This window comes from Corvus cornix, chromosome 2, assembly GCF_000738735.6.
Source record: "Corvus cornix cornix isolate S_Up_H32 chromosome 2, ASM73873v5, whole genome shotgun sequence".
NCBI lineage: Eukaryota > Metazoa > Chordata > Aves > Passeriformes > Corvidae > Corvus > Corvus cornix.
The window spans coordinates 86,418,682-86,443,229 of record NC_046333.1 but is presented as its reverse complement, the minus strand read 5'-3'; the positions used below and the strand labels follow the sequence as shown (position 1 = coordinate 86,443,229).

At 39.5% G+C, this 24,548-nt stretch overlaps 1 protein-coding gene across 14 annotated transcripts in view; it reads right to left on the bottom strand.

The window, feature by feature from the left end:
- FHOD3 (formin homology 2 domain containing 3) overlaps positions 1–24,548 on the bottom strand; it is a 377,773-nt gene that overhangs the window by 141,737 nt on the left and 211,488 nt on the right. For all 14 annotated transcript variants that reach the window (XM_039572720.1, XM_039548148.1, XM_039548141.1 and 11 more), the window contains exon 6: positions 10,321–10,415. In XM_039572720.1, the coding sequence (XP_039428654.1) occupies positions 10,321–10,415 (95 nt within the window). The remainder of the gene's footprint in view (positions 1–10,320; positions 10,416–24,548) is intronic.

Below are 24,548 nucleotides of genomic sequence, written 5' to 3'. Positions count from 1 at the left end.
ACATTTAAAGAGCAGTGGAGAAGAAATGCTTTCTGAGAGGTTGCTTTAATTTTATTACTGAGCTAAAGAAGGAAGCTGTTACACACTGCTGGAAATGAAAAAGACAAAGCATACATTTACTACAGTTCTGTGTCTTCTACTAAGAAGAGGAAATTCAAAATAAAAGGGGCCAATCTACAAAAATTCCATGCTGGCTGAGGTATTAACAGCATTTTATATATTGAACATCACATTCTTGTTTTTTATTAATGTGGTCTTCAAAAAGGAAAATAGTGGAGAGATAGAGGGGGGCAAACCAGGAAGCATCTGAACTCCTTGTTCAATTGCTGTGATCAAAGAGGGTCAGAATATGGGAAGAGAGTACACAGCATGCCCAGATGAGACTCATTTCAGTGTATCATGGGAGGCAGCTAGAGAACCTGCTGGTATGCTGGATATTATTCTGGAAAGTCTTTATATGGTATAAACTACTACTAGAGGACTGTGAAGGGAAAAAAAAAAAAAAAAAAAAAAAGGAAGAAAGAAAACCTATAAAAGAACCTTCCTTTTGATCTTGATCTTATGAAAAGTAATTGAGGTCCACACATCTTACCAGACCTCTTTCTTCCTAAGGACAAGTCCTGTAGCTGAGGAGACCAACATAAAATCTTTGAGGTAACCACAATGAGCCCTGGGCGATAACCTGGTGAGAGACCTGAGCTGGCTGCAACTCAGAGGTTCCTTGGGGTGCACTACATGCTGAATATAGAGCCATCATGTGTGTTTGGGTAGCTTCCATTTTTGATACAAAATATTTTTTCTGTTATCCAAGTATATTCACCTAGTAGCCCTTGCTTTAAAGAACAACTGTATCTAAATACAAGAATGACAAACATTTTTGAGTGATGCCAAAAGAACAGATATGGTAACAATTAGTATCGGCTTCAACTTTCACCTACGTATCTGTCTTTACGTATAATCTGTTCTTCTACGCCCTTATGTTCTTACTCCAGGGCTCTAAAATCCAAATACCAATTTTCCAGATGAGGGACCACGGCAAAAAAGGATTTGAAAACTGGTTCAAGAATGTGCCTGGAAGCTGGATTCAGCCTGGGTTTCCCAATGTAGAAACTCTCTCTAGCTGGGCCATTCTTCCAGGCTAAGCTACAAGCAAAACACTGGTATATTAACTGCTGTGTTGGCTGAACTGTCTCGGATCTGGTTTACATGACGCTGCAAAAAATGTTGGATACCACCTTCTTTCCTGCAGGCAGAATTCCACTCCTGCACTATATATATGGGAATGAGGACAGATACTGATTTAAGAAGAAAATTAGGATGAATTTAAGAGGAAAAATAAAGGCAATGAAGTATATACTAACTTAGTTTCTGTTCAAAAAAGAGGACATTCAGGAAAATAACTGAGAGAAGATTAAGTAGCACAAGTCTGCAGAAAAAGACAGATCCCATAGACCTCACAGCAGCAGCCACAGAGTACACAGCAGCACACAGCAGATTCAAGTCATACTTTTAGAGGAGTAAGACCTTGCACGGACAAACATTTGAAGAGACTTCGTGTGGAATTTCTTCTACTTCCATGCAAACTCTCCTTGCATTTCTGCAAAATCCTGTAAAAAGGATCCACACCAGTTGTGTGGTTCTCAGAAATCTTTAATAACAATTTAATAGTCATCAAAATAGAGGTGAGAGGAAGAAGTAACTTGGTAATGAAGTTTACTACAAACAGTGAGAAAAAATAAGTGATTAACAAAAACATCCTACCCACATCCTATGAATTAATTGAACTCTGCTTCTCACAGAATAAATATCATACTGTATTGAGATAAATATGTAAACTGAGCTCAAAGCTCTGTTAAAATAAGGACGGAATACCTATATTCTTCAAGCCTGATAGAGTAAGTAAAAATTAATCATAATGCCCTTTCTTTAAAAGTCATAAAATCCCAAAATGTTAACACCTACTCAAGAATGCAAAAGGTTGGCCACCTCCTTTCTCCTATACAAGTGCAAGAGTCTTCTCAGCACCACGACTGCAACGCTCCACCCCCATATGCTACGTTCTGCTGGTAGAATAACCAAAATTCAAGACACTTAATTAAGTCTCAAGAGATCTGGATGCCAGGTTTGTTTCCTATGCTGGTCTCACCATGCAGTTGAGATGAGGTACTGGTACTTTGTGGAAACACACCCATTCACTAGGGTGCTTTTTCACGGAATCACAGAATACTCTGAAATGGAAGGGACCCACAAGGATCATGAAGTCCAACTCTTAAATGAATGGCCTGTACAGGGATTGACCCCACAACCTCGGTGCTATTAGAACTGTGCTGTAACCAACTGAGCCAATCTCAGGGCAGTTTCTTATGTGTCATTGTGATCTATCTCCTGTACCACACATGCCACTGACATGGTCCTGTGAGTGTAGGCAAGAAAGAATGACTGAGCACAGAGGGTATTTGTCAGCATTACTGGACTTTTTGCAAATGCTTATTTTAACCATTAAATAGATTGAGAAAACTGTATCACTTGACCTTCACTAAATGTTTGAGCTAGCAAATTTGAGATTGGTGACATTTCAATGACTATGCACCAGAAGATGTTTCCCTGCTCTCCAGTTAAACTTTCTAACAGCCCACATGCCCTCTGCCAAGCACCACAGCCACTGTCAGAAAAGATACATCACTTTTAACACCTAAGAGCAACAAGACCAGAAAGTAGGCAACCCTGCAAACTGAAGAATTACACATCAGAGTTCATGAAAGTGTTCCCAGAAATTGTGCAGACACAACTGCTTATTTTAATTTTAATACACTCTTGAAAATGAAGCTTATTAAACTCCTGAGTTAGGACTATTGATATTTCTACCCTGCAAAATGATAACATTGCTGTCCCAAAAGGTTTTGCATAATGACCACAATGTGCTTTATACTGGTCAAGTTGATTTCTGCATTTAGATATGCATAAAAATCTCATGTGTATACCATACCATAAGCCTGGATTATAACTAGCTTCTTTTTATCCTTAGAGCAGCCCTCTTATATTTCTTCATTCTGTTTCACCTGACAACTTATGTTTGAAAATTTTCTATGTTTTTTTGGTCAGGCAATTGATTTTATTGTCAAAGACATTTCCCACTGGTGGCTTCAAGCATGCTGGAAAAAGTAGGCTTCATTTTCTTTAGTCTCAGCCCTCAAAACAGACAAACTGTCTGACTGCTCCTTCTCCTTTCACAGCAATGCTGGACATAATGCCCATTAGAAAACACCAGGAGCTAAGAGCAGATATTAACAGCCAGGGCGTGAAGCACAGCCCTTTGCTCACAAACGTGAATGGTAACAGGCCTGACACTGAACCGCTGTAGTGAGAGAGACCAAGGCAATTTTAAAAGCTAGCACTGGCTTTAGGGTTGTTTTTCAGTTTCCCCCCCACCTAATTCTAGTATAACTCTTGCTTTTTTCCTTCTTTGCGCCTTTCCTTCACAGTGAGAAATTTGTACATCTGCATAGATGCATGGTACTTTCTGGGAATGGCTGGACATACTTCACTCATCTCTAACCTCACACTTTCTTATACAGTTTTGAACAGATGAGACTGAGTGAAAAGTTGGGTCTGAACATTTGCCACATTGTTGGCAGTTAATCATTACATTTTCTCATTCCCCACTTCAAACGAGTTGAAATCAGATCTCTGATGTCTTGTGAGGGAACTGTGTGTTTTCTAGTATCTCCTTAATCTACAAGAGTTCATTTTGAACACAGAAAAATGTGTATTCATCCCTCCCAAACACTCAGAAGTGAATGAAACAGATGGAGTTACAGGAATAGTTAGTGCTGCAGGACTCAACTACTTTTATGTTTGATGGAAGGACTTCAAAATCTACCTACAAATATGTTTGGTAAAGAGCAGCAGCACTCACAGCAGTCTGTCTGCTGAGTTGGAGAGACCAAAGCAAGTGCTTAACACAGTCTGTGCTGGCTAGTGTATCCTATTCCAAGTTTATTGCAACATCCTGATCCTTATCTTCAAAGCACTAATTAAATACAGTTCAAAATAAACTCAGTTCATGCAACAGTACTGATCCAGTTCCTGAGTGAAAGAGGAAGAAAGCTCTCTGGCGGCCTGGGTGAGCATAGGCTCAAATCCTCAGGAGGTAGGAAATAGCAAAGTTCCTGTAAAGCCAGGATTTCATTTCTCCCTCACACAGCCACTTTCATAACAACAGTTCAATGGCCAAATGCACAGTAGATTAATTATAAGGGGCAGCTGCTAAGCTGAGATGAATGTTCAAGTTTCAGTGAACTCAAAGCAGCTGTACCTGTTCACCACAGCCCAAGATCTTGAGTGCATGGCAGCCCATGGGTGACATTGCAATAATTTTAGGCTTTGAGGGGAGATCCGAGTTTTGCTCTGAGCTGTTCCAGGAAGCAAAGGAGCCAGAAAGCCTATAAGACTGACACCCAGCTAACATTTTTACCTGGTCTAGGCCTGAGAACAGAACAAAACTAGAGGCTTGTCAGAGTTGTGGCTGGCGGTAAGAGAAATGATGCAATCTAAATAGCCTGTGCTTAAGTTGTATGTGGCATCTCATTTGTCAGAAGCTGCAGGAAGGTTTGTTAACCATCAAGGCAGCAGATTGGGAAGAAAACACGTAAAATTAATCACAGTAGGTCCCTAAGCTGTGTGATTTTTCCTGGATTCCTAATTCTTTTAGCTAGCCAGCGTTCCTAGATCACCTTCCAAACACGTTGAAAATAAAGCATAGGACAGTTCTACTGCACAATCTCCTGCTCACAAAAAGCTGGCATATGAAGAGACCACCTATACACACAATTATTTTTCAAAATATATGGCTAGAAAATTGAATGAGATACAAATACTTGGTATTTCCAAGACTCTCAAGAATAGCATATACCATCCAGGTTGGCAGTGATTTCATTCAACATGCTTTGGGATTTAGTACTACTAATACTACTATTTTAATCTTATTTGTATCTGTTTAAGCCCCTTAGATTTGTAACCTTCTCCATTACTACAAACCAGTTTTTGATATTTATTTGGAGACCCACTTTAAAATCCAGTTGCATAAGACTGGGTGAGAAATTTCTTGAGGAAAATATCAAGTTATGGTATTCTCAACTTTGCTCATGACTTCAGTGTAGCACAGGCATAAACTACTTGTGAAACAGAGTAATTTTGTCAAGCTTTTCAACTGGGTATTACCTCCATATAACCTTAAATGATTCATTTGTTAAAAAAAAAAAAAAAAAATCAGAGTTTTTTGTGAATAAGAATATTATTTCTCTCAAAATTCTCATGAAATGACTACCAACCATGTGCATGTTTTAACCCACCACCAGCACCATGCAGAAAAACCAGCCCCTAATGGACTTGTTTGGAGCCAGGTCGATGGGGCCCTGAGAAACCTGGTCTAGGGGAAGGTGTCCCTGCATGTGGCAGAGGGGGCCTGGAACTAGATGATCTTTAAGAACACACCCAATGCACACCAATTCTGTGGTCCTATGATGCTACGACTTTCCTTTTTCAATCAACAAATTCACTAAAACTATGTTGTTTTATCTGAATTTGCTGGGGTTGGTTTTTCCTTTTGCTTTGAAATAGCTTTTTTTGCTTCTTTCTGATAGAATTACATTATGAAAAACTCAAAAAGTAATTTCTTCAATACCAAAGGAAGCAAAAGGTTCACACAAGGCACAACTTGAGAGTTAAAGTTTGCAGTTAACTTTGCAAGCTAGGACCCAGACAGAAGCAAAGTAGAAAAAAAAAAATTAAAACAAGATGTGAGATAGGAATCTGTAATCAACCTCGTTGTATCAGACTGGACCCAGCATTCCACCCTGTCTTCTGAGGTTACCCAGCACAACTTTGAAAATGGATTATTTTCCACTGAAAACAATGCCAAAAAGGGGCTTTAGCTCCCCTGGGGGAAATTAGAACAGCCTGGATCATCAAATGGGAAAAAATAATCATTAACAGTAGCAGTCAGAAACAGGAGGAAAGAGAAGGTGAAACTAGACTCAGGTTTTGGAAGACTTTATGCCTTAGAAGTGGCTTTGAAAACCAAGGTGGATTGGCAAAAGCCTGTGGGCTTGTGATGCAAAGAAACATTTGCCTCTCTAGATATAAAGTCCTGTGTTTTTTCCAAGATGTTTAGTCCAGGAATGTACTTTTTGTGAACAGTCAATAGCTAGTCCTGGAGAACTGAGAGCACTGATACACTAAAAGTGTTGTACACTTTCTCTTACCAGGTCAGAGGAATTACCAACACATACGAATGTTTTTATATATAACCTCATACATGCCTACAGATGAGAAATACATTATACGGACTTAATAAGGCTTAACACATGCATGTCTTTAACCTGGTGTCCCTTCTTTTGGGTAAGAGAAATTTTCCAAGAGCCATCACCATTTTTCTGCTGGTGATCCACCACAGAACTCCAGTGCCAGCTACCAGCATAAACAAATGCCTCAAGTGTATATTTACAACTAGCCTAAATATATTTGCAACACAACACAAAACCTTAACTCCAGCTGCAGCAGTAGTAACACATAGGTGACAGAAACTCTGTGAACGTGGTGAAATATCATCTCCCAGGCACCGTGAAGTTGAAACATGAGTGCTACAGCACATGACCAGTTAGGGCATCATCCTTGACAAGTTAGTTTAAAAAAAAAAAGATAAAAATTAGGAAGCAATTCTGAAAGCACTGTTAACTAACATTCAATTGACTCCTAGTTTTATCTTCTAAGAACCAAACTCTCTTGCACAAATGTCCTATGCTAGCACCAAATGCTGAGAGAAAACTTGGTTGGCACCGATATTTCCTATTTACATAACTCGTAGCTTATATAAGATGGTTAGAGCCTTAGCCCTACTATATCTCTCATTTGCATGCCTGCAGCAGCTCACTGCTGACCTCAGCTATGTATTAAAGCTATCTGGAAGCCAAGAGCATGTAACCATACGCCCATAACTGAGTACATACTTGAATGCTTCGTCAAACAGGGAATCACTGATGAATTGCTGCCCATTAACTAATGATGAAATAGCAATAATGTACATTTATGTTGGGATTATGCTGCCAATGCTTTATGCCAGGGATGTATCAGCCACTGATGATTGGAAAGCAGTCTACAGCCAGCCTTTGAAAGCCCACTGCCACACACTGGTGTGATCACTTATGGTTAGATGCATCTCGGGAAGGACCAGCAGTGGTCCTAAGAGTCTGGGATGTGCCAATAATGGTCTTATCTCCACCTAATATCACTAAAGAATAGTACTGCTGCCATCAGACTTCCAGTCTAGAGCCTATATAATACCAATCAACAACATAAGGTTCTTTCTGTGCCATAGCAAACAAGTCATCTAAGATTAAGTTCCTTCTTGCTTTTTAGTTCTTCACCCTGACACAGCTGGTGCACCTGAACTGGTACAATGGCAACAGTGCCAGTGCAGTCACACCACTGGAATTCTAACCACCTCCCTAAAAACTTTATTCAGAGCAAACTTAGATAACAGCAATAAATTATCAACAACTTCTGATAATCAAACAATATAAGCATCCATTGATGCTCAGAGGGGTAAGACTGTGGCAGAATTGGCAACAGTAAGGAATACAATGGCAACAATCTAGAGAGGCTTTCAGTAAATTGCTTATAAGGGCTATAAGCAATTTAGTGAAAGCACTTTTGCACTAATTCAAACTTTTATTTCCCACCTCTTCCCCCTATCCCTACACAGAAGTATTGCTGGGTGCATAAAGTGATCTTGGAGCTGGGTACCAAAGTCACAGCTGTTGCAGTGCTGAGCATGCCAGCCCCCAAGGTGCTCTGCTGAACCCGTGTGCTGCAGTGCAGCAGCACATGCAGCAATCCACTGCTCAAAGTGAGCCAGCAGAGCCAGCAGCCCCTTGCAAACAGAGCAGAGCAAGTGGCAGTGAAGGGTCAAAACCACTAAAGAATTTGATAAAAACAACAAAAAAAATCTGTGGAACAGATTCAACAACCTCCACTGCTAAGTATGTTAAACCCAGTCAGAGCTTTTGAGAAGGCAAGAAACCATGTGTCACAGCTGTGGCAGCTGAATAACTATATTCCTCCTGCATCCTATTAGAGGGATTTGTCCCAAGACTTAATTGGCAGTTTCACTGTTCCTTTTTTGTTCAGCAATGTTAACGTATTTTTCATCGTCTTTGCTGTGGAGAAGGCACCAGCACAGCAGGGCTGAAAATCAGACTGTAGGTGCATTGCAAATTCCAGGGCTTCATTTTTCACAGAAAGTCAAAACCACCTTTAAGTGAATAAAGCAGCTGTCCCACCACACTGACAGTAAGCCTGCCATACCCTCGGTTAACTTCTGGCACACAGACAGGGACTTAGATCTCCTCCAAGACAGTCGAAGAATAATGAAAAAGCAACTTTGATGCTACCTGAAACCAAACTATTCAAAGCACATTGCCTGCATTCCTCAGCTGCAGGCACTGAGCCAGGACATGGAGATAATCATTCAGGCTGGCGATGGGGGAGGGAGAAAGGAGCTTAAGGACCCAAGAGCTGAAGTACTCAGAGCAAGGAAATCTAGACAGAATTTAATCTGCAAGGTAGCAATACAGTCATGTTTCTCTCCCATTCCACTCCTGTTATGTGCATTAGAGAATTAAAACAGTCACGGACATGGCAGAATTTTTATTCCTTTTTTGCTTTTTAATCTGTTCCATAGAAAATGAGGATCTATATGAAGCAAATGGGTTTCTCTCTCATCTTGCACTGCTCTTCCGACCGTGGCAAATATCCCCTGTTTCAGAAGGACAAATGGCCCAGCGTAATGCCTAGACAACAGTGGAACATTTTACACTGTGGAAAAGTTTCTCCTTATCTTTTCCCAATCATGAAGCCTGCCCTTTAAGCCTGAGATTTGATAACCATAATCAACTTACTTTTACTTATCTACCAATATAGGTATGTCAACCCAAGATAAATCAGTTCTTTCAATACTGAAGCATCTGTTCTTTGACTTGAAAAATCAGCTGCAGCAGTGAAGTTTGCACATTGTAGAAAAAATTCTAGTTAAAAAAGACCCCTGGGACATCAAGCTCTTTGTCCTTGTGTTATGAGAGCTATCAGAGGAAAAGGGGAGAGCAGCAGCCTCTCTATGTCGCTACAGTACCCAACAGCAACTTTCAGTGACTCAGACACTTGAAGCATTCCTGGAAATTTCTTAGTAACTATAACTATGGATTCAACTCCACCAATTACAGCAGCTTTTGGGTTGTTAACAATAACTACCATACCCTGTTCCAGCTATTGCATCATACACATCTATCTATGTACAGGTCTGTGTAGCAAGAGCAGCAGCAGCCCCCGGCAGCCCTTAATAAGCTTCCTAAAGCTTATTAAGAGAGCCAACAGGCTGGAGAAGGGTGTATTTGTGGGTTTACCTCTCCTAAGGCCCCTCAGGATGGTATGTCAGTAATATCTGTGTTCTACTTGCTTTCCAAATTCCAGCAAAGATGGCCTTAAAGGTGGTGTGTGCACTATATAAATCACTCTTCCACTGGAGAAGACCTACCCAAGCAGCATATATTCCAGCTTTCAGCTTTTGTCTCAATAAGCAGGGACCAACAAAGAGTACCCTGCAGGCAGGTACCAGACTTTGCCTTCTAGGGCTCTCCAAGCAAGAGAAGACTTGACATTAGGAAGTATTTATTTGCTGAGATGGTGGACAAACACAGGAAGAGGCTTGCTGGAGAGGTGGGCAGTGTCCCAAACCTGTCAGTGTTTCAGAGGCATTTGGACAACGACCTTCATAAAGTGAACCTGTCGGGCATTTGGTCTGGATGATCGTTGTAGGTAACTTCCAGTTGAACTTGTGTGTTCTAGTCTAAGAAGGAAGTCACCCTGAATTGTCCTCCCCCAGTGCTCAGCAGAGCTGAGCAGTGTAGAGTGGTGAGCATTCAGTGTGGAAAGAGGGAGAAAAAACATGCCAAAAAGTGGTTCCAATGAATGCCTTAGGAACTGCAAATGCAAGACCAGAAAATTTTCTCCATGGTCAAGTACAATGGCAGCACAGACAGTAATGAGGGCATCTTTGCTTTTAACAGCAGAGTGTGTGCCAACAAAAGAGTATAAAAACAGTAGAAAAGAAGTAACAGCTCAGTGTGACCTGGTTTCCACGCAGAATATTATGGAATATTTTAGAACCTAACACACAGTCTATTTATACCCTAAAAGCATAAAACAAATAAAATGCAGTAAAAGAACACCAAAACCATATAAAATGAGAACTTTTGAGAGTCTTACCTTTGAGCCAATAAGCGTGTACAGCCATTGGATGGTTTCATTATGATTTATCACTCCATTCATGCCATCAACATACAGCATTATCTGGCCCAAAGCTATTCCAAAGAAAAGAGAAAAAATACAATCAGATCTTGTGAACGCTTTTTATATTTCTAAGCATAGCTGACAATTTTTCCCTAAGCAGGGTTTACCAGAGATGTAGGGAGCTCAACTAATGAAAGATATATTGGGCAAGATTGGGCTGGATGAAATCTGGGGAAACTGCACAAACTTCACTGACTTAGTCTGGACAAGATGAGTGAATTTCATCCAGAGACAACCCCAAACACCTGTTCCTTGCTAGAAGATGCCACATTTTATGGTCCCAAAATCTGCAAACAGTACTCTACACACTGCTTACTGTCAAAATGGTTCCATCAGCTACAATGCTTTATATATTGCGAGCCAAGACTTTTACCATTTGTTTCAGCACCATATAATGTTTGGAATTAGTATATTTGGATTGACAGTTTCAGTGAATTCCAATGGTCTGAAATTAAAGCTGGGCAATTAACACCAATAAGGACATCAACTATTCACCACTGCACAGTGCTCTCTTGCTAAGAAGTTTTACACTTTACTGAGAAAATACAAAAAACAAAGCATTATAACAAAGAAGCATCTTTATTAATTTGTCCTAAAGTATTTAAAGCAGCATTTCAAAACATGCTAGTAAAATATTTTGTAACAGTAATTCCATAGTTTGCAATCCTGATCATATGAGACTTTCAAGAGGCAACAGCTATGAAATCTTCTCTGACTGATAAGGACAGACATTTTTTTGTAAGGATTATGAAAAGTGAATTAGTACAATTCATCTATCATCTTCAAAAGTTTCCACTGTTACATTTTCTGCTTTATAGCAGGAGATCAAAGCACAGTGGGATGAAAAAGAAATCACTGATGTAACGCCTGTTGGCATAACAACTCAATTATCTAATGCACAGCCTGGTGAGCCCCTAGCACACCACTTTATGGGGGAAAAAAGGAAAAAAACCAACCCACAGGGTGAGGAAAATTATGACACTATAAATCTTCCAAACACATTCTGAATGTCTGCTAACTTTTGCACAGTTGCGCACAGTGCAGCATTGTTTACCTTAAGGGAAGATTTTCGAAGACATGAATGCTAGGCAAACATTTAAGTACCCCTATAGCTAAGTAGCTAACAGTCATTTTTACACTGTCTCCCCCTTTTTCCTTTGGTCCAGTTGGTCAATTTAAAAACCTGAGGTACTAATTTTACATACTTATATTCTTTATCTCATCTGTCATACCAAGTTAAAAGGAAAGCCACACTCAACAAATGCCACACAATCAATGAAGACTGAGAAAAAGCAAGCAAGAGAGCTCTGGCACAGAGATAACACGTCTCTTAGGCAGGCATTACCACTGGAGTACGCCAGGCACTCTCTGCTCCTCCTCTCCAGGAAGCAATCAGTCACCACCCTCTGAAGACATGTCTCTCAGGTGAATAAAATCAGGTGGGAGGGACACAGGCCCAAGTGTTATGGTAAAATAAAAGATGTAAGTCAGCCAGTAAGAAGAGATACGAATTACACAGCCTGAATAAATGGTTGCTTTGAAGCATTTCATTGCAGGTAGAGGAAATGCTACTATCCCAGCAGTAATCAGAGAAAGTTCTTAATTCTTGTTTTTACTTCCTTTCAATGCTAAAAAGATTTGGCACTGGATCAGGGTGAGATCCAGTCATGATAAGGTCAACAAATCAATTTTTTTCCCCAGCAAATTCTTTGGTTGGGGGTTTAATTTGAATTTGAAACAAATGTGAAACAAATTTTACTCTTGGCACATGCTTTCCAAATTAATACAGAAATCAAAGACAGCAAGAAGTTTGCTTTTAAGGGCATGTACACAATACAAAACGACTCCGCAGCTTATACTTAAGACTAATTAGGCAGGATGCCTAAGTGAGATCTGGAAGGCATTTGTTTTCAGCCTCTTAGATGTGACTCTTCATAACAGCAATATGTTAAGGCAAATTAGTAGATCTTAGAAAGAAGCCAAAAAACGTTTTAGGGACTCTTGAAAAAGCAAGAAAAAACCCACTACTATTGCTGCTTGAACTAGTGGCCAATAACTTTCACAGGGCAAGGAATTACAAACGATGCCAGGAAACGACCAGGATGAAAACAGGTAAGAGTGCATATCCAAGTCGCATCTCCAGTAGTTGCCTGCCACACATGAAGCTCTCAGCTGCTGCCAAGACCTTGGTGTGGACCTTCATAGTGCTCTTTCCTGTCTTCAGGGGTCAGAAAAACAAGACAAGATGGGCAGGGTTGAGGAGAATTCATTAAGAGGTAGAGTAAGATAAGGAGAATCCGTACACTTTGTACAAAGTTGATGCCTCATAAATTTTTAGGAAAAGAAGGGCACAAGTAGACCTAAAAGGAGAATGCTGGCTTTCATACCACATCAAGTGTCTGTGCTGAGGAAGAAAAGGTAATTCCCTCACCACAGCCACACCACACAGCCAAAATGGAAGATGCCACCAAAAACACCAGTGTAGGAGCAGGCTGCTGGACTGGAGGTCCTTGGGCCCTCCCAGGGCTCAGGTCTGGCTGAGCAAGACACAGCAGTTTGGCACTAAGTGGAGACTGACAGAGGACGTTTTACATTCTTTGAAGCTTTTCTACCCAGCTGCTATCTTACCTCTCAGACCATGACTGTGCTCTGCTGAAATGGCTGTGGCTGAAGTGCGAGCTCCACACACCCAGCATGCCCACACAGCCACCACCAACATGCATGGCCTCACCAAGGGAGTGCAGCCTCATTTGCAAGGCAGTTCAGAAGGCCAGTCTAGTCTAAAATAACTTAAATTCAAATTTGTATGCGCCTTTAACCAAACTTTTTTTTTTCTTTACCAACAAATGAGGAAGCTATTTAATCCATTTAATCCCATCCTTCAGATAACTGGAATTCTTTTTGGAAGTGTATCAACAACCTACTTGCATTGGCAAAGTTTACTATTGTGCAACAAGGGGCTGGGAGAGGGGGGTTTAAATATGAAACAGGCCTAATTTGGAATTTCTTTGTTCCCACTACCCTTGTCAAACCCTTAATCTTATGTGAAGGTAGTGTGAGACTTTACCTATAGCTATTTTCAAGTGGAAAATTGCTGGATTTCTTAGGAAAGGCTTAGGCTAGAAAAGGAGAGACCAGCCAGAAAGTTCAGAGATTTCTGTGAAATAAGAGGTTTAAGAAAGCCTCTAAAAAACTTGCCAGTATTGGCACTGATGCTCTCCTGGGATATAAAGTTAACAGGACCAAAGAGGAAAAGGTTTAGAACAGAACATCATCACAATGGACATCATTTTAAGTTAAAGTCTGTTTTCCCACCCAGACTGGAAAAAGTTTCAAAGCTGTTCCTTGCCCACGCACGCACCTGCTTCTCTAGTCTGCTCTGCTTCCATTTTACGACAAGACTGACTTAGAGAAAACAACATCACTGAATGAGCAGAAAAACTATTTTCTTACAACTTCCAATGAGTCAAACCCATACTCATCATGTCAAGAATTACGGCAGGGATGCGTCTTGTGATTGCATTTGTTTCCATCAGAAGAAGCAAACCTACAGGGTGAAGCAGGCCAAAGACATACCTTGTCACTGCAGGTTTCAGCTCCCAAAGAAGCTTCTGGCCCAAGTTCATCAAGCAGTTCATACCCAGCATCTGTGGTGCACATCATGTGCTGCATACAACTACAGGTGGGTGTGCACAACAGACAGAACAGTGATGAAACTAATGGGGAAGAACCAGCTACTAAAATTCATCTTTTCATTGCTAGCTAAAATCTTATCATCATCAATGAGAAATCAAGGGTCTGTGTGATTGCATTCATTCCATTTGAAAACTGACTGCTAGTTTGGGTGTGCTATCCCGGGCACCAAAAAGGCATACTCCATCAAAGTAAGCATCCTGATCAAGAAAAACTCCGTATATAGCTAGTGAGTGATCCCAGGAAGGAGGTGATGATACCTAATATACTACTACAAAGCACTAGGTGGCAATTCTGAAGAAAACAACCATACTTCAAACTTCTTTCTTGGTCTGTCCTCATTAGAGAGAGGCAAGATCCCAGTTACCAAGTGGGACCATCTTGAACACAAAATCTCCAACTCAGCTCAGCCCCGACATGCTGGAAGTCAGCAGCTTCTACTTTTGCTTGTAGCACATTCCCACCATGCTTTCATGCACACCCTCAGAGCAGAGCTTATTGTCTCCATAATATCCAAGGATATTGAATTTCCCTGATGAGAAATCATTATTAAATACAACGTCTGTACCATCCAGCTACTTGAAAATTGGCAAAATCACAGCAGAGCTCCTTCTTCTAAGAGGTAACATCAGATTAAACAGATGAGCTGGACTCTCCACTGCTTCTGAAAATGATCTTACAAAGCAACACTGTGACAAACCTTGTGACTCACACTCACTTCGCAGGGCTAGAACCAGCTAAAATTTGTACATTTGGGTGTTGGTTTTGTTTTTTTCCTCTATTTGTATGGGTTGGTTTTAGCTGCAGTGTAAAATCTGCTATTTATACAGGTATTCCCATTTCTTTACTCCTGTTGAAGATATATGTAATGTCATCTAGAAGATGAAAACAATCTTGTTCCTGGCCACAAATGCATAAATATTTTGTTTCTTATCCAAGATTTTTTTAAACCCCAAATCTTTTCTTAATCTTGCCTTTTCACCCTGTGTTCATTTGTTCTATCTATTATAACACACATCAAGGTTGAAACATGCTAATGAATTGATTTTCAGAACTCTCACTTTAACCATGGGCTGAACTTGTATTAAACAAGAACTGAACTATCTCACAGAAAAACACATTGCAGAAATAATGCTATGATCCAAAGCAACAAAACCATTTCTGTACAGATGTCAATGCTGATACACTTCAGAAGTTCTTAAGGGGGCCAACACTACTTTAAAGTCTAATTTTTAGTCTTACGCATTTTGGAAACTTCTGGTCTCATTTTAGATCTAAAGTATTATTCAAAGTTCAAATCTCTTGCAGAGACAGCGGGTTTCCAGATCAAACCTAATCTTCATTTTTCCCTGCATCTACTTTAACAGAAAATACATAAAGACACCACAAGTCCCACACCACAGAAACATTCTATAGAGGAATTTTCTCCTCTCCGTGTTTCCTCTGCCACCCTTTTCCTCTGGTGTTTTTGACTTTAAAACAGGACACAGCAAAGCCAAAGGGGATACAGCACCCTTAATCAGCTGACACATTTCATCAAAAGCTGGTCCTTTATACACACCATGATACACCTGTGGTGGTGCACAAGCCCCACCAAAGCAGCTCCTCTTCCAGTATTTCCTTTATGCTATTTTAAAAAATTTACTTGGGTGCAAAGAAAGGATGGACTCTCACTTGACTCTGTCAGTAGCTAAACTACTGAAAGCCTGTTCATATGAACTGAAACCTGGCTTACATATATGCATAGTAAAAGATTTGCATGGTTAGTCATAATCGTTTTAATCACTATTGTATGTCGCAGCAGCACTCACGCTTTAAATGCATTATGTTCTAGCATGTTTTACAAGATTCATAACACAGCAATGTAAAATCAACAGGGTACAGCTTATATATCAATAGGTAAAAACATTTCCTCATGAAGGAGAAATATGTAATTAAAATACCTTATTAGTAAGCGAGCAAATATAGCTGCGGATTGCCTGCTATTTTGCAAGCTGACTAAAAGCATGGAAGAATGAAAAAAAAAAGGAAAGAAAGAAACAGGACAAAAGAAAGAATTAAGGACAGAAGAAGATGGGAGAAGGGAAAAAAAGACAAAAGAAAAGAAGAAAATGAAAGGTTAACTAGATGGTTTTAAAAGATGCTGACTCATGAAGCAAAATGCATTTGGAAAAAGAGCTGTGTTGTAGCCTGTAATCAACATGACATATTTGCATATATAGAGCTGAATTAAGGCAGCTGCTTCTTAATGGAGTCAGTACTGGCTGTAACACTGAATAATGTTCTTCCAGTATATATATAGAGTTACGTATTTTTCTTAAGAATTGAGATTTTTGGAGTTTTAAAGGATTTTTGGAGGAGACTTGGCCCTCAGAACTTCAATTCTGAGGGAGCAGGACATGATGACAAGATTGCCAGATTTTCTTGTGAAGGTGAGCTATGCTGCAAAAGCATCACAACAGAGCAGGACATTGCCCATGGAAATACTGAAGACTTATCTCCAATGGACTTACCTCAGCTCCCAGCTATGAATTCTTGCACTGAGTACTGATGCTGCAGCCAGTGAGAAGTGGTTTGGTTTTAGGGCAGAAATCAGGATCTGTTTCAGGATTAGGTGTCTCTTACCTTTAAATGTATTTTAAATTTTTTATACTGGGTTTATCATCCTAGAGGCTGTCTACTCCAACCCCTTGCTCAAACTAGGGGAATCCAGAGCAGGTTGCTCATGACTCTGTCCATTTGGGTGTTGAATATAGCTCCAGGTAGCTGCTCAACCTCTTTGGGCAACTTGTGCCAGTGCTCAGACACACTCACAGGATTTTTTTATTCATTTTTTAAGTTTAAATCAAATTTCCTGTATTTCAGCTAGTGCCCATGGCAGGCTTCTTGTCCTTTTATTGTGCACCCCTGAAGTATGGCTCTGTTTTTACTCTCCCAATCATATATTTAGTCCCTTTCATAATATTTAAATTTAATTCAACTGAATTTAAAGTGAAGATTAACACACAGTCAAGAAACAAAAACTACACGTTAAGCTAAAAGTCCCAAAAAAAAAGAAAAGTAACTTCAATTTAGGATTAAACTCGAGGGATTTATTGAGTCTCCCAAGTTAAGAAGTGATTCCTTAGCCCTTCTATTTGGGAACTGATTGAGTAATTTAGTCTGGCAATGTGCTAGATGTGATGGATTTCAAGGCCTTTCCCTCTCCATTAATCATCATGAACATAAGCCTTCTGTCTGTGTAAACAATACTAATCCTGACTTTGAAGGTACAAAGAGGGAAACACAAACCAACCTTTGCAGAATGGAAAAGATAATTTCTGCAGCTCCCTTTCTTGAGCTCCTCAGACACCTATTTACCCTGCACAAAGAAAGGTCCTGCAGGTGCAAGCTTTTATCAATCATTATCAATTACATACAGCACATGAGTTTGGAATTCCAGCATCTGCTTTACATGCTGAAGTGCTAAGATTTGAGAATGAACTCAGCTTTTGGACTGGGAAACACCGTAGAGTCAGTAGTGGGTTCGAAAGGAAATGCAACCAGGACTCAGTCTCAGAAAAAAACCCAGCTTATTCTGATTGTCGGACTCCTGTGTGTCTTTGCACCTGGGGCAAAGAAAGTATGAGGGAATACATGAAATTTTTTTCTATTATACATTGCTGACTGCAAGCAGGCTCTTTTGCCAGTGACTATGGAAAAAAGCACACTGTCTTGGGCTTCCTGCCCTCTCTGGCAGTAAAAAGTGTGGCACAGCTGGGCTGTTTAACAAATGGACTAAAGCTAAAGCAGAAAAAGGACATACGGTAGGGTAAAAGTGTTCACATACCAAACATTTTTAGTCATCAACAGTGCTTCTTCTTAGTACAACTGTAAACCTTCCAAAATGAAACTTGTGGTTTTGAAGTGAGCAAGTGATATATTCTCACTGACAGCTTTTTCCCCCTGTTTCTCTTGGGGGGAAAGCAACATTTCCTAATATTGAAGTTTTTCCTAAAAATAAAGAAGATTCTCAGGGAAGCAAAAAGAGGAAAACCAACAATTCCAAGCATTATTGTATTCCTCTTATAGGAATATACTATTGTATTGTATTATTTGTATTAGAGGCATAGAAGAAAAAAATATAAACAACTGTGCCAGTTGAAATTTCAAACATTGCACAGCTCCATCAGCACATTCTTTGTAAAGCATTACATTGATCAATGATTTCGTGCTGTCATGTAGCAACAAGTTGCTGCTATCATGAGAGCTAGTATTTCCCTAGATAGCAGTTCCTTATTTGCTAAGCTCAATTTCATTCTTCAAGGTCCAACCCTGGGCAGGTAAGCATGGGCTCAGCCTGGGATAACAGTGTTGCAGTCAGTATGGTAGCTAAATACAATTAAACCAGTGTTCGGCAGAGAGGCTTACAGAGAGTTGCAATGATTTCCAGGGGCACGGAAATTTACTTCTGCTGCTCCCATGCCAACAGCCAGTCTCCAAAATTCATGTATTGTGGCATTCACTCAATAAGCCTGGACCTCTAAGAAATGATACACACTATATTCCTGAAGACCAGAAAAGCAGTGAAAGAAAGGTGAATGAAAACCACTGAAAATGGTAATCCTACCACTGGTATTTTACATCACTTCTCACAGAGGATTTTGCAGGAAACAAAGCATGCTGCCAAAAGTGACCCTCAGGAAGCCATCTGGTACTGAGTTCAAACAGTGTTTATTCTAGCCATTAGCATAAGGCATGTTTGGGGAATACCAGGGAAGAGATGCACTGAAAACAAAAATAAAATTTAACTTCTCCAGCTATTCTACTTCAATATAAAGCTGTTTTCTTAATTCTCACATTGTTCCTTCACCTGGTGATGTATTCCAAACACTGTTCCCTCTTCTTCCAACGTGAGGTACCATGTGTGAAAAGCACAGTAAAAGAAAGATTATTTTAAGAAGCACTACAAAACACTTTAAGTATATATCACTTTTTAAATTTCGTGTTGCATAAGTGACAATAGCTACATGATTTTAGACAAGTCCAAAAGTTCCTCTAAAGGGATGCATTGGCTTTCATCATCTCAGCAGACAGGAATGCAACAAGTAAATGCACAGCACAGATGTATTTAGATCATTCCATACTTGAGTAGTGTTTGAAATATAAGTGTCAAAAAAGGGTAAAGAAGCTCTGCTTTTTAAAATTATGCTTTTTAATATAAATTTGAGATTTTTTCAATGCTTTTATTATCTTGAAACCAACTGATTTAAAGAGCACTGTAGAGCAGCACAGAAAGTCATATTTTTCTTAACTGTATTCCAAACCATCCAAAATCCTTGAATAAAAGATTCCTCCCGTGCCCAAGAAGGACTGACTCAAGGGCAGAAATCAGTAGGATAAATAAGAACTCCCTATGCTTTAAATCCAGCAACTAAATTAAAATAGTTCCTAAGCAAAGTGGGAGAGGAAAATGTCTGTTCAAAGCAAAGACAGGACTGGAAGCAAGGCTTTCTCACAGTGTCCCAGCCTCCTCACCATAGTGTGTTGGCTAAAAATGAATCAAACCAAATGGCCTGAAAATAAATGCTGTTTGAATCAAGATCTCTGTCTTTTATCTACTGAGGGATGGATCCCAACACTCAATGATTTTACGAAAAAGAATGCATCTGTCACTTTTTATTCATTTACCTGTCTTAAAACCAACAGCGAGTGTATCTTTCTAATTTCCTTCACTGTAATTACACCATGACAGATGCTGAAACTAAATTCCTGATATACTTTTCAGATATTTATTGCTCTTCAGCATGCTCAGCCTGTCTCTAATGTTTCAGATAGACTCCACCCTGCAGTAATGTGCATGCCATTAAAGAATTCACTTTCATCTCTTGAATTTATGCTTGTTAGGGCAAATTAATGAAACGCTCTATTCTTTAAGTACTGGCTAAACAAAGTCAAAGTCAGCACTAGAAAGCAAACCAGTACAACACTTCATTAAATGTGCTTTTTATTTCTTTTTGTTTCAAGTATGTCTGCTGCTATGTGAAATTTAGGGTTATACAGTCTCCTTTCAAATCTCACAGTAAAGAATGTGCTCAAGTCACAAGTTCATATCTCCCATTTGAAGTGGACTTCCCATGAGAAAGGTGCAGGCGAGAGACATAATTACAAATCCCTTTAAGTACAGAGCTCACACGCTTCCAAAATATTGACCGAAAATGCTGTTTTGTGTCTCTGCTCATTCATCTCAGATAATGAGCCAAGATTCCTTCCAAATTAACTGTAATTCTCTTCTAATCCCTCTATTCTTTTTTTTCCCCCCTTCAGTATGGTGATAGTGGAACTCCTTTGAATTCTGAATCCCACCTTATTACAGCAATTCTTAAAGAGAAACATAATGAAATCATCAGTAGCATGCTCAGACTTTTCTGCTCTCTGACGCAATAGGTGGACAGCCAAGCAGAATGCGCACCAGTACTATTTTTTCCCCTTCTCAAAATTTGCAGTTGACATTTAAAAAAATTGTTTGAATACTCACTTCTGATTGACAGAAAGACAGAAAAGAGGATCTCCACTTTTTTTCCTTACCATATACAACTTTATTTCCTTACCATATACAAACGTGAATAAAATAGATTCAAGAACAAAAGGAAAATATTTGGGGCATAAGCTTCATTTGACCTAAGAATGTAAGGTCTGTCATTGGTAACCAGTTATCATCTATGTGGTGGCAGGGAGAGACAATCATGTAATGGCTGAATATGAAGATGAAAGTGGTGGATTTATTCAGGTTTGAACACCTACATTTCTTATTAATCAGTAACCATGTAAATGAGAAATGCAGTTGAACAATCACTTTTATTTACAAAGAATATTTTTGGGTGATTTAATTCCTTTTGCTGATTATTCTACGATTCAGTGACCACAGCATTATTGGTAATCCTCATATGAACCAAGCATGTTTCTATGACTGTACTGTTGGTCAGCACCCCCTTAGCAGGAGTTACATAGGACTGTATGGTTATAGGATCCCAGGATAACACTTAACATTTAAGAAGATGGTGCAGAGACAATTTGGAGACAGGAGTTTTACAGCTCCTTGTGTTAGTTTGGAGCAAGGTTGCTGAGCTCTGCTCTATGAGCAATAACATCAGGCTCCACATGGAAGCAGCTAAATTACTTCCAGACCCAAACCCGTCCTGGAAGTATCACGGACACTTCTGCACAGCACTTCTCCAGTAAGTGATGTGGACTGAACCCAAACCATCTGTGCACAACTGGTGTAGAAGGCTATGCATCTATGGAATAATTAGTCCACAAACAAGACAAATCCGTCATGGGCAATTAGCTCTTTCTGGGTACTTAGAAAGAAGTTAAAAGAACATTAGGTACACAAAATTTACGCACTTGAAATGCCAAGAAATGCCAGAATTAAGATTCCAGTAGAAAACTTTGTTCAGCCTACTCTGTGCACAAACTTAACTATGTCAAAATCAATTGCAAGAAACGTTATTCCTGGACTTTAGAGTAATTCCTCATTCAAAGCAAGTGCTGGATAGTACTGTCTAGAAAGCACTCTCTCAGTGTGTGGTCCTAGGAATTTTTTAGTGCAAACCTCCTGTGAAGACAGAATATTTCATTTCCTGCAGGATGATGTTCATCAATACAGTGAGTGCTTCATGGGTCTGAATGCTTTTTCTGCATAGCACCTTGATGGGGTGAAGAAACTATTCTGTTCTGCAGGGTAGCTGGGGCTTCCACTAGCTCTGGATGTCACACCTGAGACACTTGACAATCTTGATAATCTGATTTGTATTTGAGAATACCTTTTGATATAATAGTACTTCAAGTTTAGGTTCAGCTCTGTGCAGTACGGTCTCAGACTGGCCCCCAGAAAACAACAAACACACCTTGACAGGGTGATACTTTCTGACAAGCTGAACCAAAATTACTTCCCTAGCAAGTACAATACATGCTAATACTATGGCAGAGGTTCAGTTAAAACCTCTCTCCCCCTGTGTCAGGAACCTTAAAATGTGTAGCACCACCATCCCTTTTCTCTTCTTGAACTTTGAGGACTAGCAGCCTTATTTCCAAAGTCTGGAAAACTTGGCTTTATAAACATTCTAATCCTTTAAGAGTTGGACTCAATGATCCTTGTGGGTCCCTTCCAACTCAGAATATTCTGTGTGATCTGTGATAACCTTTTTTATTAGATTGCTTTGTTTTGGTTTTGAGCTGGTATCCTTGTTTCATTAAAAAAAAAAGGTGTGTGTAAAAGAATCCCTCATTATGCTCATGATGCATAAGTGGAATGAAAATCATCACACAGGGTTTTGCCATTTAATTTAATAGAATAAATACTTCTCCCATTAACTCTTTACACACCCTAAAGCAACAAACAAATCTTTAAGTTGTCTTTGGTTTATGATAGAAGTCACATTGGCAGAAGTTGCTTCACCAGACATGATTTAAAAAGTTCAGGACATCATTGCAACAATACTTGCAGCTTGAAGAAGCAAGAGTTATTTCAGATGGGCAGTAACTCAGGTGACATACCTAGAGGTACTTTGCAGATCAGCTTTGCTATCCTTGAGCTTCCACAAAACACCACCCACCATCCATCATGCATAGCTTTGTCATCCTCCAATCTATTATCTGGATTTGGGATACCTTCTCTCTTTATCCATGTGTCTCAATAGCAACACCGATAAAATGTCACAAAATGCCAAAAATTTCTCATTGCCCTATTGAACTCTAAGAGAATGATGAGCATCCTGCTGCTCTACACAACAAATTCTGGCAAGTGCAGATTATGAGACAGAAGAGACAACAGGCGTCTGATCTGCTATAGGGCACTGTTCCTCCAGGCTGCTGCTCCTATGGCCTCCCACCTGTCCTGGATGGGCATCTTTAGCTCCAAGCATCTATTCAAAAGATATCTCACCTTGTTTTGGGGCTGGTATCCTTATGTCTGGGAGAATGCTGCTAACAATTTGATCATTGTTACCATCCAGAGCAACCTCTGTTTATAAAACAAAAGGTTGTTAAACAAAATTGGGTAAATTACCTTGCTTGTGAAATGAAATGGGTGTATGCTGGCTTCCTGCTCTTCATAAAATGATCCCTACTATCTCTAGAATTGTTACTTTCATTTCATAGTTGCAACTAGGAATTAATTTTTATTAATCTCATCCCTTCTGACTGCACAAGGCCAAAGGGTAATCTTTCACTTTTCATATAGTACAAATAATGGAAAAGTTAAAAAATAAATAAAACATCTGAGTTGCTTTACTGGTGTAGAAAATAAAGTACTAAACTAAATAAACTAATAAATAATAATAAATGAAAGAATAAATAAACTAAAACATAGTCATTTTGATTCACTGCTCGACCTACAGAAATTTATGTTAGCACAAAGTGTAAAAGCAACAGAAAAGCTTGAAAGCCAGTAATTCACATTTTGTAGTCAAATAGAAGAAACAGAAATGTAAACCATAGCTATCTGCTCAATGAGGACAGCTGCTTCCTACTGTATAGGAAAATCTCAGAGCTTTACAAAATCAACACTGCAGTATTATAGCTGATATAAACCTGTAAAAAAAATTTTCACAACCACTACATAATTAATGGCACTAAACTATTTCACATCTTCACAATAAAGGGTTCAGGCTCCAAAATACTGTTCTGTGTGAACCTCTGAGAGCTCCATTTGTGCATATCAACTTGGGAAAATGCTTCTAACTTGGTTACATAAATAGGTTGCCTATAATGCATCCAATCCAAGTGACCTTACAAAAAGAAATAAAATACGAAGTGGTGAGAGAAAGAATCAACATTTCTGGTACAAGAACTAAAAAAATAAAGTCTATTCTACCCTGGCTCCCTTAATCTCATTTCAAGTTTAACATACAGAAAGGCTCAGAGCCAGAATGCTTATCCAAACGACATAAATCTCTAGACAAACTCTGCAGACTATAGGGTCCTGTCCCCATAAAACCTTGCAATTCTTCCTAATGGTGCTTTTCAGCAGGAAATACTAGTAGAGAGCCATCTTTTCCCGCCAAATCTTCAATCAATCTTTTCCTACCACATCTTTTCTTAGAAGAATGAATTTCTTCCTTGCAATATGTTTATTAAATGAAATGGAAATGGAAAGAAGCCCCAAACCCAAAGTGAACCCTACAGAAACTGGGTACCCCACACTGCTGCTGAGGCTGTCTCTGAGAAAGACCCAGTTAATTCCCTTATTCCCTTCCTGAATTCTGAGTGGGGTCAAAGGGAGGCAACACCATTTACCACCACACAACCTATTTCAGGCAGCTGGTCCAGCTTACAATGTAAACATGGTACCACCTTGGAAAGGTCAATCACAGGAATGGTAGCATTAGCAAAGCAATTAATTTTGGGTTGACCACATGCATACTTCCCTCTCACTTTACTCTCCTCCCTTCCTTCCCTCACTTTCTAGA